Genomic DNA, 14,372 nt, shown 5'->3' with positions numbered 1-14,372 from the left:
CATGATGTCATCTCATCTTATTACGCCTCTCCCCTGGAAGGCTGCTAGTGTCAGTAGTGTATTCTCAGCTGTCAACAATTCTCTTCGCTCCCTGCTCCGTGTTACCACCAACTGCCATGTCTGTACCTTCTGACTCATCCAGACTATTTTTATCAAGTCAAAGGTATTTTACGAAGAGGTTCAGTCACTCAGAGATCAAGAAACCCAAGAAAAGATGTTGTGGATCTACTTCTTCATCATCATCCTCCGTCTTTGTCGTCTGCTCCGTCCATCCCCATCAAATGTTGGAGGAAGAGAGACTTCACAGCCCCTCCATGTAAGATGATTCACAAGACCTCCTTGGGGTCTTGTTCTTCTTCTCCAGTAGTTGTTCTACATTCAACCAAACAAGCCTATGCCAAACCCGTTCGTAATTCTGCTCAAGTTACCTCTCAAAACCATTCTTCCATCAAGGCACACTATGTGTTCCTTCTGCTGTTTCCAATGTCTCATGGCCAGTTGATGACTCACATGCTGCAGTGATGTTAGGCAGAGATTCATCCTCTAGGACCACCAAACCTACAGATTGCATTCCTCCACATAAGATATCTGTTGTTTCTACTCCAAGTCCAAGTGTTCCTCAGGTCCGTAGGAAGGATGACAAGGTCCCCATCAAGAAGTCAAAAGTGCACTGGCAGCAGGGAAGGTTCTCCCTAGCTGTCTATGTTAGGCTTTTGCAGAGAACATGCACTTTTCTTCACTTTTGCAGCAGAGCAGTTAATGTAACAGTCTTCACTTCTTCACCACTATAGCGGGCCAGGTTTGAAGATATCTTACTCCGCAAATCCACCTTCTGCAGGTGGATCACCCTGGTCATGATCCACATAGAAGTGCAACAGTCAACTGCTAAGTAGGCAGTTGTTGGGCTTGATACCCAAGGGCAATCAAAGACTTCAACTCTCCAGCTGTGACTGTGGTTGTGACTGCAAAAGCAGTAGTCCTGACTGCTACTGTGGCAAACACACTGATTGTGGAAGGGCCTGCAACCACAAACGTTCAACTGTCAGGGTAAGAGACAGCAAAACAACTTGAGTTAACAGGTCATCTTCTTAGGCTTTCCAGCATTCACTTAACTTGTAACAGGCAAAGTGCAGATAGATGACTAACAACTTCATGATGGTGGATTACTTTGAAATCAATGCATTTTGAGATCAGAGCTATTGTCTTCTAGCAGTAGACATCTTTTTATGGGGTAGGAACAGACAACTGCAAAACACTACCATGGTTCATTGCAAATAGGTATAACACAGCAGTTCTCGACTTAGGGAAGCAGCTTATTCCATCATGGTCATCATTCATGCCTACAATCAGTGGGGCACTTCTTTGGTTTAACTGTTTGTAACAAGCTTCATTTGCAGGCTGCAAGTTATTTGCTCTTCCAAGGGAAACCAAACAGTCCGGAAGAAAAATTATGCATTCCTGGGACAATCAAGGTGTTTGCTACTTCCCTCCATTTAGAATCAATAGACAGGTTCTACACAAACTTGGAGTTCCTGGGAACTTGATAATGACCTTAATTTGCCCCTCTATAACTAAAACAATACTGTTACTCTAACTCCCTCTCCAGGTTTGTGGGGGTGGGGGGGCATACAAAGAACATAAATATAACCACATATAAGTGACTGACGAACTGTCGACCTAACCGCTCAGTTCTCCTCGCTGCTGGGAGAAAGGGAGATGGGGATTGGTACGATACATGTACACATTTGCTACTGGGGTCTTAAGCGATGTCAGGTAGGGCAGCCGATCGAGGCTACAGCCTAGCCCAGCGCCAAATCAAAGTCCTTCAAAAGAAGGCACCGTGCTTACCCCATATAAAAATGGGAAAAAGCACGTCAAAACGAAGAATATAAGTGACTGATTGTGTGTAAAATAATGGATTCACAAAATCTTTAAATAAAAAATGTTTAAAAACTTCTCCCAAAACTTGCAGCATCTAGCCTATTTGGTGGTTCAGAACACTTTTTGGCATCATGAATGGACACAGGCCCGGGAAAGTACATACAGGCTATGCTGTGACACCTGACCATGTGTGCTGAGATTGAAATATCAGCTATATGAATGACTAAATACTATACTCTATCTTCCTACATAATACAGCCAACACAAAGCTCAGAGGAGAAAAAAGTGCTAAAACAACTTGAAGAGGAGAAAAAGTACCACACAAGAACAAGTGACTAGTCATTGTCTGTGGTAAATTAAAAATGAGTTTATACCTGTTTGGTTGGGAATAAAAACTATTTCTTATGGTTGAAATCATGTTTTAAAAGTCTGACCATCAGACCTTTATCTAACTGGACAATGAGAGTTGTGTTAAGGTAAAAAATAAAGCCAAGAGTTAAGTAGCTTCAAAGCACTTTCATACCTTTTTTAATCACAGCAACTGCTTAATATGTGGAACAGTTTGAAATTAATGTGGAGTAAAATTTTATGAAGATATACAGTTTTCATAAACATACTTAAACCAAGATGCTCAAACTGTTTATTGTAAAAGTTTGCAAGCCTTAGAATATACTTGTAATATAAAATTAGGGTGGGAAAAGGTAAGTATTGCCTACTGTATAGTGGTGCTTTCATTAGCCCTGTATTATGATGATAAAAATGCAAGAGCGGTTAAAAAATGGTGATCAATTATGTGAAATTTTAATACTGGAATGTGTCAACAACAGATATTATTTACTTGTCTATTACAGGCATAAACTATTCTATTCGTGAACAGTTTCATGAATCAGCAAATTAGTCACTATTATTTTTTATTGGATCATCACAGTGACCTCACAAATCTAATTTCACTGGATCAACACCTGACCTTACAAGTCAAGTAAATGATGATAAATAAGTAGTGAATATAGCTGTATACCACATACCAGCCATAGTGAATATAGTTGTATACCACATGCCAGCCATGACATCAAGGTATGTTTTAATTTGTCTTTGCATCATCAGCAGTTACCTTCCCTTTCACATTTAAGTTGAACATATGCTTATGTAAACTACAATACCACACATACTCATCACAACAAAACTAAATGACAGCCACAAAACAGAACAGATACGTATGAGTATGCAAAATTTTTGTATCCTAGGAAATTTATTTGAAAATCTGCACTCTACAGAAAAGGATAAAACAGGTTGCTGGTAATAAAAAAAAAAAAATGTGGTCTTACTCTGGAGGAGCACCAGAAATCATTGGCAGTAGTATGATGTTTAGGAAAATTGACTGCCTACAATTCACCATTAAACAAACTATTACCAAGCAATTCATCACCAAAAACAAAAAATGAAAGGAATTTGTGTGTGTGTGTGTACACTAATTTTTGGTTGTTTTAAAAGATACAAATATACTGAAACAGACATATCAAGGTGTATTTCATTTATTTCATAAAAGACTAATATACTGAATTATAACTGTAAAATCAAGGTATATTTTCATGATAAAATCTGTTAAAATCTGATATAAACATTTAAAAATATTTTCACAAGAACGAAGTAAGAAATATCATGAACAACTCCATGCAAACAGTCAATAACTATTTCTGAACAAGTCTTGGAATTCACTGGGCATAAAACTATACACTAACTGTGCCTGAATAAACTGAGGAGCTATTTCCAAAGAATCTACTTAGCTAATTTTCCTATGGCAAATTATTAACTGTTTGGGGTGAATTGTTTGACGCTAGGTACCGTATATGCCAGCGTATAAGGCGACTCAGCTTATAAGACATCCCCCATTTTTCATGTAAAAAATGTAGGTTTAGAGGTATGTTTGCCCAATCTATTAAATTAAATAACACTATCAGCTGATGTAAGTTAGTTGGTGCATAAGAAAAATCAGTAATTATTGGAATTATCATACCAAAAATGTGTAAAATCAGTATCTTCAAGATTTCAAAATGTTTGGCAAAGCTCACCATAATGAAAAAATACTTTTGTATTCCCTTAGGAAAAATATATGGTAAACATCACGACAAATACTCAACGCATGTGACGTCACTATTGGCAGAGTAATACCCATTGGAAGTAGATCCACATGAATGTATTCCTTTAAAATTGGGAAGAACCCCCTTGTTAAGGATGATTGGGGAACTATTGATAGCACAAAACCCTTTAGTTAGATTATAAAATACTACCAAGAAAATTTTGGCTTTTAGTAAACAACAAGGATCGTAAGTCAAGCACAACTGGGAACTACGAACACAGCTATGTTTCGTAAACAAGAGAGTTAGACTAACCGGATTTACCCTTTCGGTAACTTCAAATTATCTATCAATGTTAAAAGGGCATTGTATAATAAGTATCAATTACAAAGCTGTCTAATATTACTGTCTTACAATTAAGTAATGGTAATCTGGATAAAACTAGTAATAATACAGTAATGGTACTCTGGATAAAACTAGTGACAAAGTGAGAGCTCACTCATCCTAATGTCTAATTATAGTAACTCCTGTAATTACAGTTGATTTATTTGTTTGCAGTATCAAAAGTTGTGTCGCTAGTGATTCACTTAAATTACCTACGGTTTTTACCGTTATTACAGTTGTTCTGTTTACAGAGTCAAGAGTTGTGACGGTAGTTAACTATTGACACAACTATCAACACTTCAGGGGTTAGCCTATCATTAAAAATCTCTGCAGGATTTAAGGTTTTGCTTTTTATGCTCAGCATATAAAACAACTGCCCATTTTATGGGGAGATTTTTTAAGTTTAAAAAGGTATCCTTATCCACCAGCGAATACAGTAACTAAAATCAGAGTAAAAGACTGTTACACTACTTGCGTAAATAAATTATGTACAAAAAATGTTGGCAATGAATTTCATAATACCATGATGATGGATAGCATTAAGGTGTTCAGTGCTTTACCTCTTCAACTTAACCTCTAGATGCCACATGGAAGACCTTGGTTAGAACCCAATAGGAAACAGCATGGGTCATTGGCCTTAGCTAGAAACTGCACACTATAAGGACCTGGCTATCCTTTAGTTTGTTCAGCCTAAGAATCCTCCATGGATTCTACCACATAAATTTATAGGCACATCCCACTTTATAAAGTGTATTGATGATAGACCGAAAAATGGGAAATTGGAATGTTAATCAAACTAGAAAGGAACAACTACTAGGGTAGTCCACATAATTATTAATGAAACATTCATGGATGAAAAGAAAAAGAGGAAAATACCTGTCAAAAGGATGGATGGGTCAATAATATTAGAGGAAAGAGAATTGAGTAGAACATTTTTGCAGGGTCATGAATCTGATATAATATACCAAAAGCTAAAGACGACCTGAATATACTTATGAAGGATTCATATAATTTTTTTTTTTTTTTTTTTTTTTTTTTTTTTTTTTAGGTGGAATCAACAATAAACTTGAAGGGACGGAAAAGAGGTAATGGAATCACTGCAGAGATGATTTTAGCTGAATGTGAAATGATGGTGCATATTCTAACTAGACTATCAGAATATGAAATAAAGAAACAAAGCCTGATGACTGGTAATTGAAGATGACTGGTAGTTGAAAGTCTCAACAAAGTTATCAAAGAAAGTGACCTGACAATATGATAACTATAGGGGCATTGCTTTTATATTAGTTATGAAAATATTCTGTATGCTTCTAATAGGCTGGAGAAAGAAACTGGAAAAGAAGCCAAGAGATGAAAGAAATCATTTTAGAAGACAGTAGTACAGATCAAATGTTTGTGGTAAGACACTGTACAAGAGCGGATGGAATTAAAACAATCCCCTTTTGATGGTTTTTTTATTCTATTGACTGAAGGCAGTTGAGTGTCCACAGACCAAGGTCTACCATCACTGTGGCATTCTTGTTAAATATGTATGTAAAGTGAATTTAAATAAATCCATGAACAAATTTAATATGCTGATGTGGTCTTGTCTAATAAATTTTCAGTCAACAGTAGGATGAAGCAAATTAATGTTATTTCACCAATGTCGTTTTCCCTTCTCATAAATTTTATGAAAAAGTTGGGGAAGGAGAGAAAATTTACTATGAAGTAACAACAAAGCTGACAGACTTCAAATATAAAGATGATGCTGTTATAAGCAAAACACTAAAAGACTTACGAGGATCACTTTAAAATGCAGATGGTGCTGTTATTATCAGCAAAACACTACAAGACTTTCAAGGATTGCTTTAAAATGTATATCTCTGGAAATGCAACTCAACGTAATCTAAAGCCCTGTTCACACAACCTGACATTGTCTGTGGACAAATGCAAGAAATTTGTCCGCTGACAGACTTACCGCTTCTGTTTGCCATACATGTAGCCAAAGTGTATGTGGAGCACTTTGAGCAAAGGCACCAGACTGTTTGGGGAGAATAACATACATGACTGCCAGGCAGATGAATGTTACAAAGACTGATGCAAAGAGCCAATGCATTAGTTGTATTTTAAGAAAGGGATATTGTTTATGAAAAGCATAAAAAATAATTTTTATATTGCTAACGTAATTACAGTATATGTAATACACGAACGAAAATATTTACAGTACTTGAATATACAGAGATCATGAACATGAGGATTATACTTATAAATGGAATCAAACATAACTCTATATTCTTATAATTTTCTATTTTAAATGCTAGCTACAATATATAGTACATACATGTGTTCAATCTGTATGGGTGGTCATTTGCTATGTGAAATTATGATGTATATATTGTCCTTGATCTTCAAGCATTATCTTATTTAATATTCATTTATTCTATTTTTATTTTTTCACATTCATTTTCCTTTCTGTTGATTTTTCTGTTATTATCTAACTATTTCTCTTATTAATTTTCCTCACTAGAATGCTTTCTCTGTTGGTGCCCTTGAGTGTACATCATTTTGCTCTACTGTTACTACTAGTAACCCTTAAACGCCTACTGGACGTATCATACGTCGACTAAAATTGTCTGTTGGGTGCCAAGTGGGACGCACCGTCGTCGACTACAAAAATTTCAACCGGTCAACTTTTTGACTCGACCGAAATGGTCGAAAAACGAATTGTAAGCTAAAACTCTTACATTCTAGTAATAAATTGGAAGTCTCTAGCACAATATTTCGATTTATGGTGAATTTTTGAAAAAAAAATTTTCTTACGCCATTGTGTAACTCGGCCGAAAATTTCAGAAATTCTTTCGTCATTTTGTCGTAATTTTTGCACTGTTCTATATTAGCCGTTACATAAAGTTTTATATATGAAAATGTGCGCAATTTCATGCACAATACAACAGAAAATAACTCATGGTTGTAGCTTTTATCAGTTTTGAAATATTTTCATATAAATCACGATAACTGCCAAAATTTCAACCTTCGGTCAACTTTGACTTGACCGAAATGGTAAAAAAATGCAATTGTAAGCTAAAACTCTTACATTCTAGTAATATTCAATCATTTACCTTCATTTTACAACAAACTTGAAGTCTCTAGCACAATATTTCGATTTATGGTGAATTTTGAAAAAAACTTTTTCTTACGTCCGCCAGAAATTCTTTAAATCACGTTGTCGTAATGTTTGCACTATTTTATATTAGTCGTTACATAAAGTTTTATATATGGAAATGTGCGCAATTTCATGTAGAATACAACAGAAAAATAACTCATGGTTGTAGTTTTTATCAGTTTTGAAATATTTTCATATAAATCACGATAACTGCCAATATTTCAAGCTTGGTCAACTTTAACTCGACGAAATGGTAAAAAAAAATGCAATTATAAGCTAAAACTCTTACATTCTAGTAATATTCAATCATGTACCTTCATTTTGCAACAAACTGGAAGTCTCTAGCACAATATTTCGATTTATGGTGAATTTCTGAAAAAAAAAAAAAAAAAAAACTTTTTCCTTACGTCTGCGTGGTAACTTTCGGCGAACATCTCAGAAATTCTTTTCGTCATTTGTCGTAATGTTTGCATCGTTTACATTAGTCGTTACATAAACTTTTATATATGAAAATGTGCGCAATTTCATGTAGAATACAACAGAAGATAGCTCATGGTTGTAGCTTTTATCAGTTTTGAAATATTGTCACATAAATCACGATAACTGCCAAAATTTCAACCTTCAGTCAACTTTAACTCGACCGAAATGGTAAAAAAACGCAATTGTAAGCTAAAACTCTTACATTCTAGTAATATTCAATCATGTACCTTCATTTTGCAATAAATTGGAAGTCTCTAGCACAATATTTCGATTTATGGTGAATTTTTGAAAAAAACATTTTCCTTACGTCTGCGCGGTAACTCTGCCGAACATCTCAGAAATTCTTTCGTCTCGTTGTCGTAATATTTGCACCGTTTTATATTAGTCATTACATAAAGTTTTATATATGAAAAAGTGCACAATTTCATGTACAATACAACAGAAAATAACTCATGGTTGTAGCTTTTATCAGTTTTGAAATATTTTCATATAAATCACGATAAATAGAAAAAATTCGACTTTCGGTCAACTTTAACTTGACCAAAATGGTTGAAAACTGCAATTGTAAGCTAAAACACTTACAGTCTAGTAATATTCAATCAATTAGCTTCATTTTTCAACAAACGGGAAGTCTCTAGCACAATATTTCGATTTATGGTGAATTTTTTGAAAAAAAAAAAAAAAAAAAAAAAAAAAAATGTTATGTCCGCGCGTTACGAATTCATGCATCATTTTGTGATAATATTTTCTCTGTGTTGCTTTGATCGTTTTACAATTTGTTATATACCAAAATCATCACAATTTAGTGTACAATACAACTAAAAAATATTAACTCATTAGCTTTAACCGTTTTGCTTACAGCGCGATTTGTATACAATTATGCAAGAGTTTTTTTTTTTTGCTGTCATATATTCGAATATTTATATATGATAATGATATTTTTTTTCATTTCTGATGGTTGCATACTAAACTTCAGGCAATGACAAAAAAAGGAGCCAAAAATGAACTCTTAATCTTAAAAACTAAGCATGCTGTGATTTTTAAAAAAAAACTTTTTTTCCGCTTCGGCGCTAACTCACCGAACGCCGCTGGCATACGGGAGACATTTTTGTAAATAGAGGCTCGGCGTTTAAGGGTTAATAATAACAAAGATATTAATGGTGATGATGATATGAACTTAAAACATGTAAAACAAATTGTGGAGGTTGCAGGGTTGGTTTTAGAATGGTTTTCAGTTTTACCTAATTAACAACACACACAAAAGTACAGTCCGATTCATCATTCTGACTAACACTTTCTACTTACCTTTTTCATGGTACAGATATCATTAGTTAGCATTACTATTATTCATAGTGCCAGTTCCTTTCTGTTCTGGCTATGAGCCATGCTGCAATTGTTGTACTGTGCTCACCTCCATCCAGACTGACTGACCAGACACAGCCGTGTGGACAACAAACTACTACTGTTTGCTTACAGATTTTGCCGTGTGGATGGGGCTTTAGAAAAGCTTTAGTAATGAGGACTGAGTTTGCACTAAAGGATGAAATTTGATGAAAAAGTATCAGTAAAGTTCAATAAAAAATTCAGAATAATGACACCCAGTACAGGTTCCCTTCTGAGCTAGGATTTAGTAAGACCAAAAAAAATGGGGGGGGAAGGCAACTGAAACCAAGGACAAGCTACAATTACAAATACAAGTAATCTAATACAGTTTTTAGTGCTATATAGATATGAATCTTGGTATGACAATGGAAGTATATTTAAAAGATTTTGCTAGTTTGAAAATAAAGCTTTCTCAAATGTATAAGAAGTCAGATGGCAGGATAGTTAGAAATGATAACCAAGGGAAATTTCAAATTCCATGTGAGGATGAGATAAAGATGAAAGGGAGAAGGATATGGTTTGGACATGCCCTCTGCACAACCCCTGGGAGAACAGTATGTGATAAGCGTCTGCTAGACTCCTGTGGGTACCAGAAGAGTTGGAAGACTTGAATAAGACCCATGCAAAGGAAGGCTGCAGATTTCTGGGAAAGTTTCACAGAGACACTTGTATCATGCAGCACTGGTGGCAAAGATGATGACAATGGTTATACCCAAGGTTATCCAAAGTAACACTTCTCCAGTTTACCAACATCCATGGAAAAATAACATTTGCTTCTCAAAGAACATATTTATTTTCCATCGTTTGAACTAATAAACTTCCAAGGCCAAAAATTTGAAACTCACTTTTGATGGTGTGGCCCAAAAAATTCCACAAGTCTTATTCGTGAAGATAAGGTCTCCAGCAGGCTGATGTTTTCCCCAACGATCATTACTGTCCGGTAATTTTACCAAAAGTGGTCATTACTACCTAATCCAACTCACTAATATTATTTAATTAAACAGCAGTCCACAGCCAAGCAAGAGGAAAAATCAGGAACCTCCACCTACAGGCTGCAACCCTCCGTGGTCATTTACTGACCAGTTCAGTACTTAAAGACAAAATCTAAAATGAATAAAATGCTTCAATAACTTTCAAAGTAAACATAAATGATTACCCAAGTAAAGAATTTGGCAAAATTCCTTGCTGGTATGCTTTACTTTCACTTAATGTCTGATCCATTAAGTATTTAACCATGAACACAGAGCCCATGAAAATGAATGGCTTAGTGGAGAAGAAAAGTATATAAAATGAATGGCTTAGTGGAGAAGAAAAGTATATAAATTGGAGTTAAGAGAATGCAGTATACAATGAAACAGTCAAGGCACAAAGGAAATGAAATAAGTGTAAGACTTTCATTACTACTGTATTAAAGTCTGATCTGTTGTGCAACTACTGCTTTGCTCCTATCCAGTGGCTATCAAGCATAACTAGGTATTTAGCATGAGAGATCTGTAATTTGTATGATCCTCTATCTCCAAGTTGACAGTTGTAATTTTCATGTGTAAAAAAATAAATACTTGAAAAAAATACACTTGCTTTTTTACTACTCACGTCAGTATTTTTCTTGTTCTTTTTTCTCTTAAGTGGAGAGTCTTCCAAAGCTTTTCTTTTACTTTTACCCATCTGTTCTTGATCTTCATTTCCTTCTTTGGCTTCACTTTTGCTCACCTACAAAAGACAAAATAACATGAGTACCATAAGTTCAATAATTCCACAAAGATACAAACTTATTCACATTTTAAGTTTTAAGATCAAACTTTCCAATCTTCAAAACAGAGAAGTTTTTTCACTGGAATACAACTATTTTCTCATTTGAAATTTTTACAATTCCTTGCCTCTGAAATGTAGAAATGACAATGAAAACTAAAGGTAAAACGCATGTGTTTGGCTGATACAGGTCTTATTGGCCCAAAATATTCATATTTCTTTACTTAGTCATCTGATTAACATACTAATATTGATAAAGCTTCTATTGAAGCTTCAATGTAAAATTAAAGCAAGATTCTAACCTGTTCTTTGATGTAGTATTTGATGGATGGGCAAAACACTTGACCTTACAAACATCAACTTCCCAAAACATGGCAAATCACGGATACAAAAATATTATTAATCTAATCTAGTCAATTAAGAATCCTCTGTAATGGACTTAATAGAAGCAAACTCAAACAAGTAACAAAAGCTTACCTTCAGACCACTGTCATTTTTCACAGTAGTTCCTACATTTCCATTTGGTTTCATGTTAACAACAGAATCCTCTTTTCTGGCCAAATTACATCCACTTTCATTTGCTCCAGCCTCAGAAGGGTCTTTATTAAATATAACTTCTGTTTCATCAACTTCTGACATCCTTCCTTCATCAGCTTCAGATACTTCTTCCTCAATTCCTTCAGGTACACCTTCCCCATCAGTTTTAGATGATGCTTCCTCAATTCCTTTAGGTGCACCTTCCTTATCAGTTTCAGATGCCGCCTCTTCATTTACTTCACTGACTTCAGTACCAACTTCATCTACTCCATTTTCACTGGTTACTGTTTCACTTCTTCCTTCCTTAACAGTCATGCCTTCTTCATCTATTTCTTCATCTGACATATGGTCATCATTCTCAGCATTTTGTTCTTCATTTAGGGGCTTGTCAGGGACATTTTTTACTGGATTTTCTTCTAGATCATCATCATCTACATCTATAAAGGCATAGTTTAAAGTTTAATAATTTAAAATACTGATAAGTCCCAAATCTTAATTTAGCCAATCGATTTACCAGTATTCAAAGTATGTGCAAACCCTAATTAAATACATTCAACATACAGTAATAGTTTAAAGCAATCGTAAACCTTTTACAGTAAAATAAAGACTAACTAAAAATTGCTCAATCCTATCACTTTCTCTTGAAAAATTTAAAATAAATTTTAACAATTCTTCCAAAGTACCATTAACTTAGAATTCCAGCACAAAAAAATGTGAACATTCAAAACAGGATAAGTTAATTTTTTAGATGCTTTCAGTTCCTGTATTTATGATCACTCTAGAGCATACCTATGCATTATTCTAACCCTAAAACTTTCTTTACCCTGTTCATATCACTAACAATAGATTATACATATCTTAGCCTGTTTCCTTATTAATTCACAGTCTCTTCATTAATCCAAGTACTGAATTATGTGACCAGTCAAATGTAGTGGATCACAGATGTCAATTGGAGACAAGTAAGAGTGAGCAAGCCACAGAAAGAAAATAATAGGTAAGTAAGCTCTGTCAGAGTTCAATAGATATAGTATATCTTACTTACCATCATATCAATTAAAAATGTTGGCAACATATCAATTAAAAATTCTGGCATCACATCAATTAAAAATTTTGGAAGGACCTTGACAAGGTAATCTCCATAACATCGTTTTTGTCTATTAATTTGAGATTTTTCAATGAGCTATTTATGGGAAAGTATAAAAAATCTTCTAAAAATTGGTTATTGTCCTGTTCTGTCACGAAATATGATGCTTACCTCACTGTTAGATTATACATTGTCCTTAACAACAACAGGTGCATTCACATACAGTGCATCTGGTACTTTTAGTACTTTTATGTCAGAGCCATACTCTTGAGCTGCTGGTAGCCTGCTCTGAGCTTGCCTATGGGCCAGTCAAATGTCCCATTCTTGGGAACCAAAAAAATTCACATTTGTGAGGGGGCTGTTATAACCTCCAAAAATTTAAGAGGGGTGTTGTAACCTCCAAAAATTTATGAGGCAAAACTGTATCAAGATTTTATGAGTTTTACAAAACTTTCTACATTTATACATTTACTGCCTTAACATTTTACTTAACTTACCTATAGACAGTTTAAAGGCAATTTCTGTATTGAACTTAAAACTGAGGACATAAAGGAAAGGAAAAACATTTACTACATATAGTAAAAAAGATAAAAAAAATGCTACCTTCCCCAGTGGGGTTCTGGGAGTACTGGAGAGCCTTATCCATCAGTGATATTTTAGGATTAGCAACGATGAAACTAATACTTCCTATTAACATCTGACATGTTGTTACAACCTGTGGAGGAAAACAGTATTAATGTCTGCATGTGACTACCTGTGAGGGAAAATAATTACAAAACAAGATACAGTACATTTATATGACAAAAACTAAAATGAAAAAATGAAGAATACCTAATAATACACAAGTACAGTGTGTGGATAAGTCAAAATTAACTCCAAGATAGTGTTTAAAAGTCTACCTCTAAAAGATAAAATAAAACATGACTCACAATGAAATTTTCTCTTTAAATGTTTTCTGTGGCATTTACCAGTCATATAACACAGTACCTACAGTATTATAATGAAGACAGTACATGTTTCATACACAAGTTTTCTTCAAATTTTACTTTGAATAAAGGATATAACAAAATTTTTTCTATGATGCTGATAGTGACTACTATACAATGTATTGTACTCTGACCACTTTTCAATTTTTGCATTCCAATACCTGTGACAAAAATTGTGAACTTATGATACTGCTAACACAGACTAAAGAAAGACGTTAAGGTTCCAAGAATGGATTTGCATGAGATGTATTGAGCTTTGAAAACTTTCACTAACATGAATTCATTGACTTAGACATCTCAGAAGATGAGATTAACAGAACATATATTTTATATATAAACTTTTGTGTAATTTATGGAGTACCTGTCTAAGCAGCATTATCTGCACAACTTTCAATATTTTCCAGTCAAAGGCATTATTTTTGTCCTGAAAAAAGTTTCTGAAATTTACAGTGCATCCTACAGGCTGAAAACTTATCCTAATTCCAGAGGAAAGTTATCTTTATTAGATAGTAAGCAGAAGGCCTTTGTAGACCTCCAAGTGAATTTGTAAATATTGCTAGTTTAATATATCATATAAACAAAAGTATCAACAACAAAAAAATATAGTCACATAATGTCACACTACAGTAGGTAAGTCTACATATGAGTAGTAACCTAAGTGTTGTATATCA

At 34.4% G+C, this 14,372-nt stretch overlaps 1 protein-coding gene and 1 long non-coding RNA gene across 4 annotated transcripts in view; one reads left to right on the top strand and one right to left on the bottom strand.

The window, feature by feature from the left end:
* LOC136844405 (uncharacterized) overlaps positions 1–7,089 on the top strand; it is a 70,718-nt gene extending 63,629 nt beyond the window's left edge. For 2 of the 3 annotated variants that reach the window (XR_010854866.1, XR_010854865.1), the window contains exon 5: positions 5,389–7,089. This is a non-coding gene — a long non-coding RNA (uncharacterized lncRNA). Of the gene's footprint in view, positions 1–3,982; positions 5,206–5,388 lie in introns of those variants that run through there. The other variant, XR_010854867.1, reaches the window with a different exon arrangement.
* LOC136844404 (proline-, glutamic acid- and leucine-rich protein 1-like) overlaps positions 1–14,372 on the bottom strand; it is a 62,973-nt gene that overhangs the window by 947 nt on the left and 47,654 nt on the right. The window contains exons 12-14 of the mRNA XM_067113541.1: positions 13,319–13,430; positions 11,572–12,068; positions 10,939–11,055 (exon numbers count right to left, since the gene is read on the bottom strand). Coding sequence (XP_066969642.1) covers positions 10,939–11,055; positions 11,572–12,068; positions 13,319–13,430 — 726 coding nt within the window. The remainder of the gene's footprint in view (positions 1–10,938; positions 11,056–11,571; positions 12,069–13,318; positions 13,431–14,372) is intronic.

The sequence above is a fragment of the Macrobrachium rosenbergii genome, chromosome 12 (genome assembly GCF_040412425.1).
Source record: "Macrobrachium rosenbergii isolate ZJJX-2024 chromosome 12, ASM4041242v1, whole genome shotgun sequence".
Taxonomy (NCBI): domain Eukaryota; kingdom Metazoa; phylum Arthropoda; class Malacostraca; order Decapoda; family Palaemonidae; genus Macrobrachium; species Macrobrachium rosenbergii.
The sequence above is the reverse complement of the archived record's forward strand: the minus strand, read 5'-3'. Positions and strand labels throughout refer to the sequence as shown.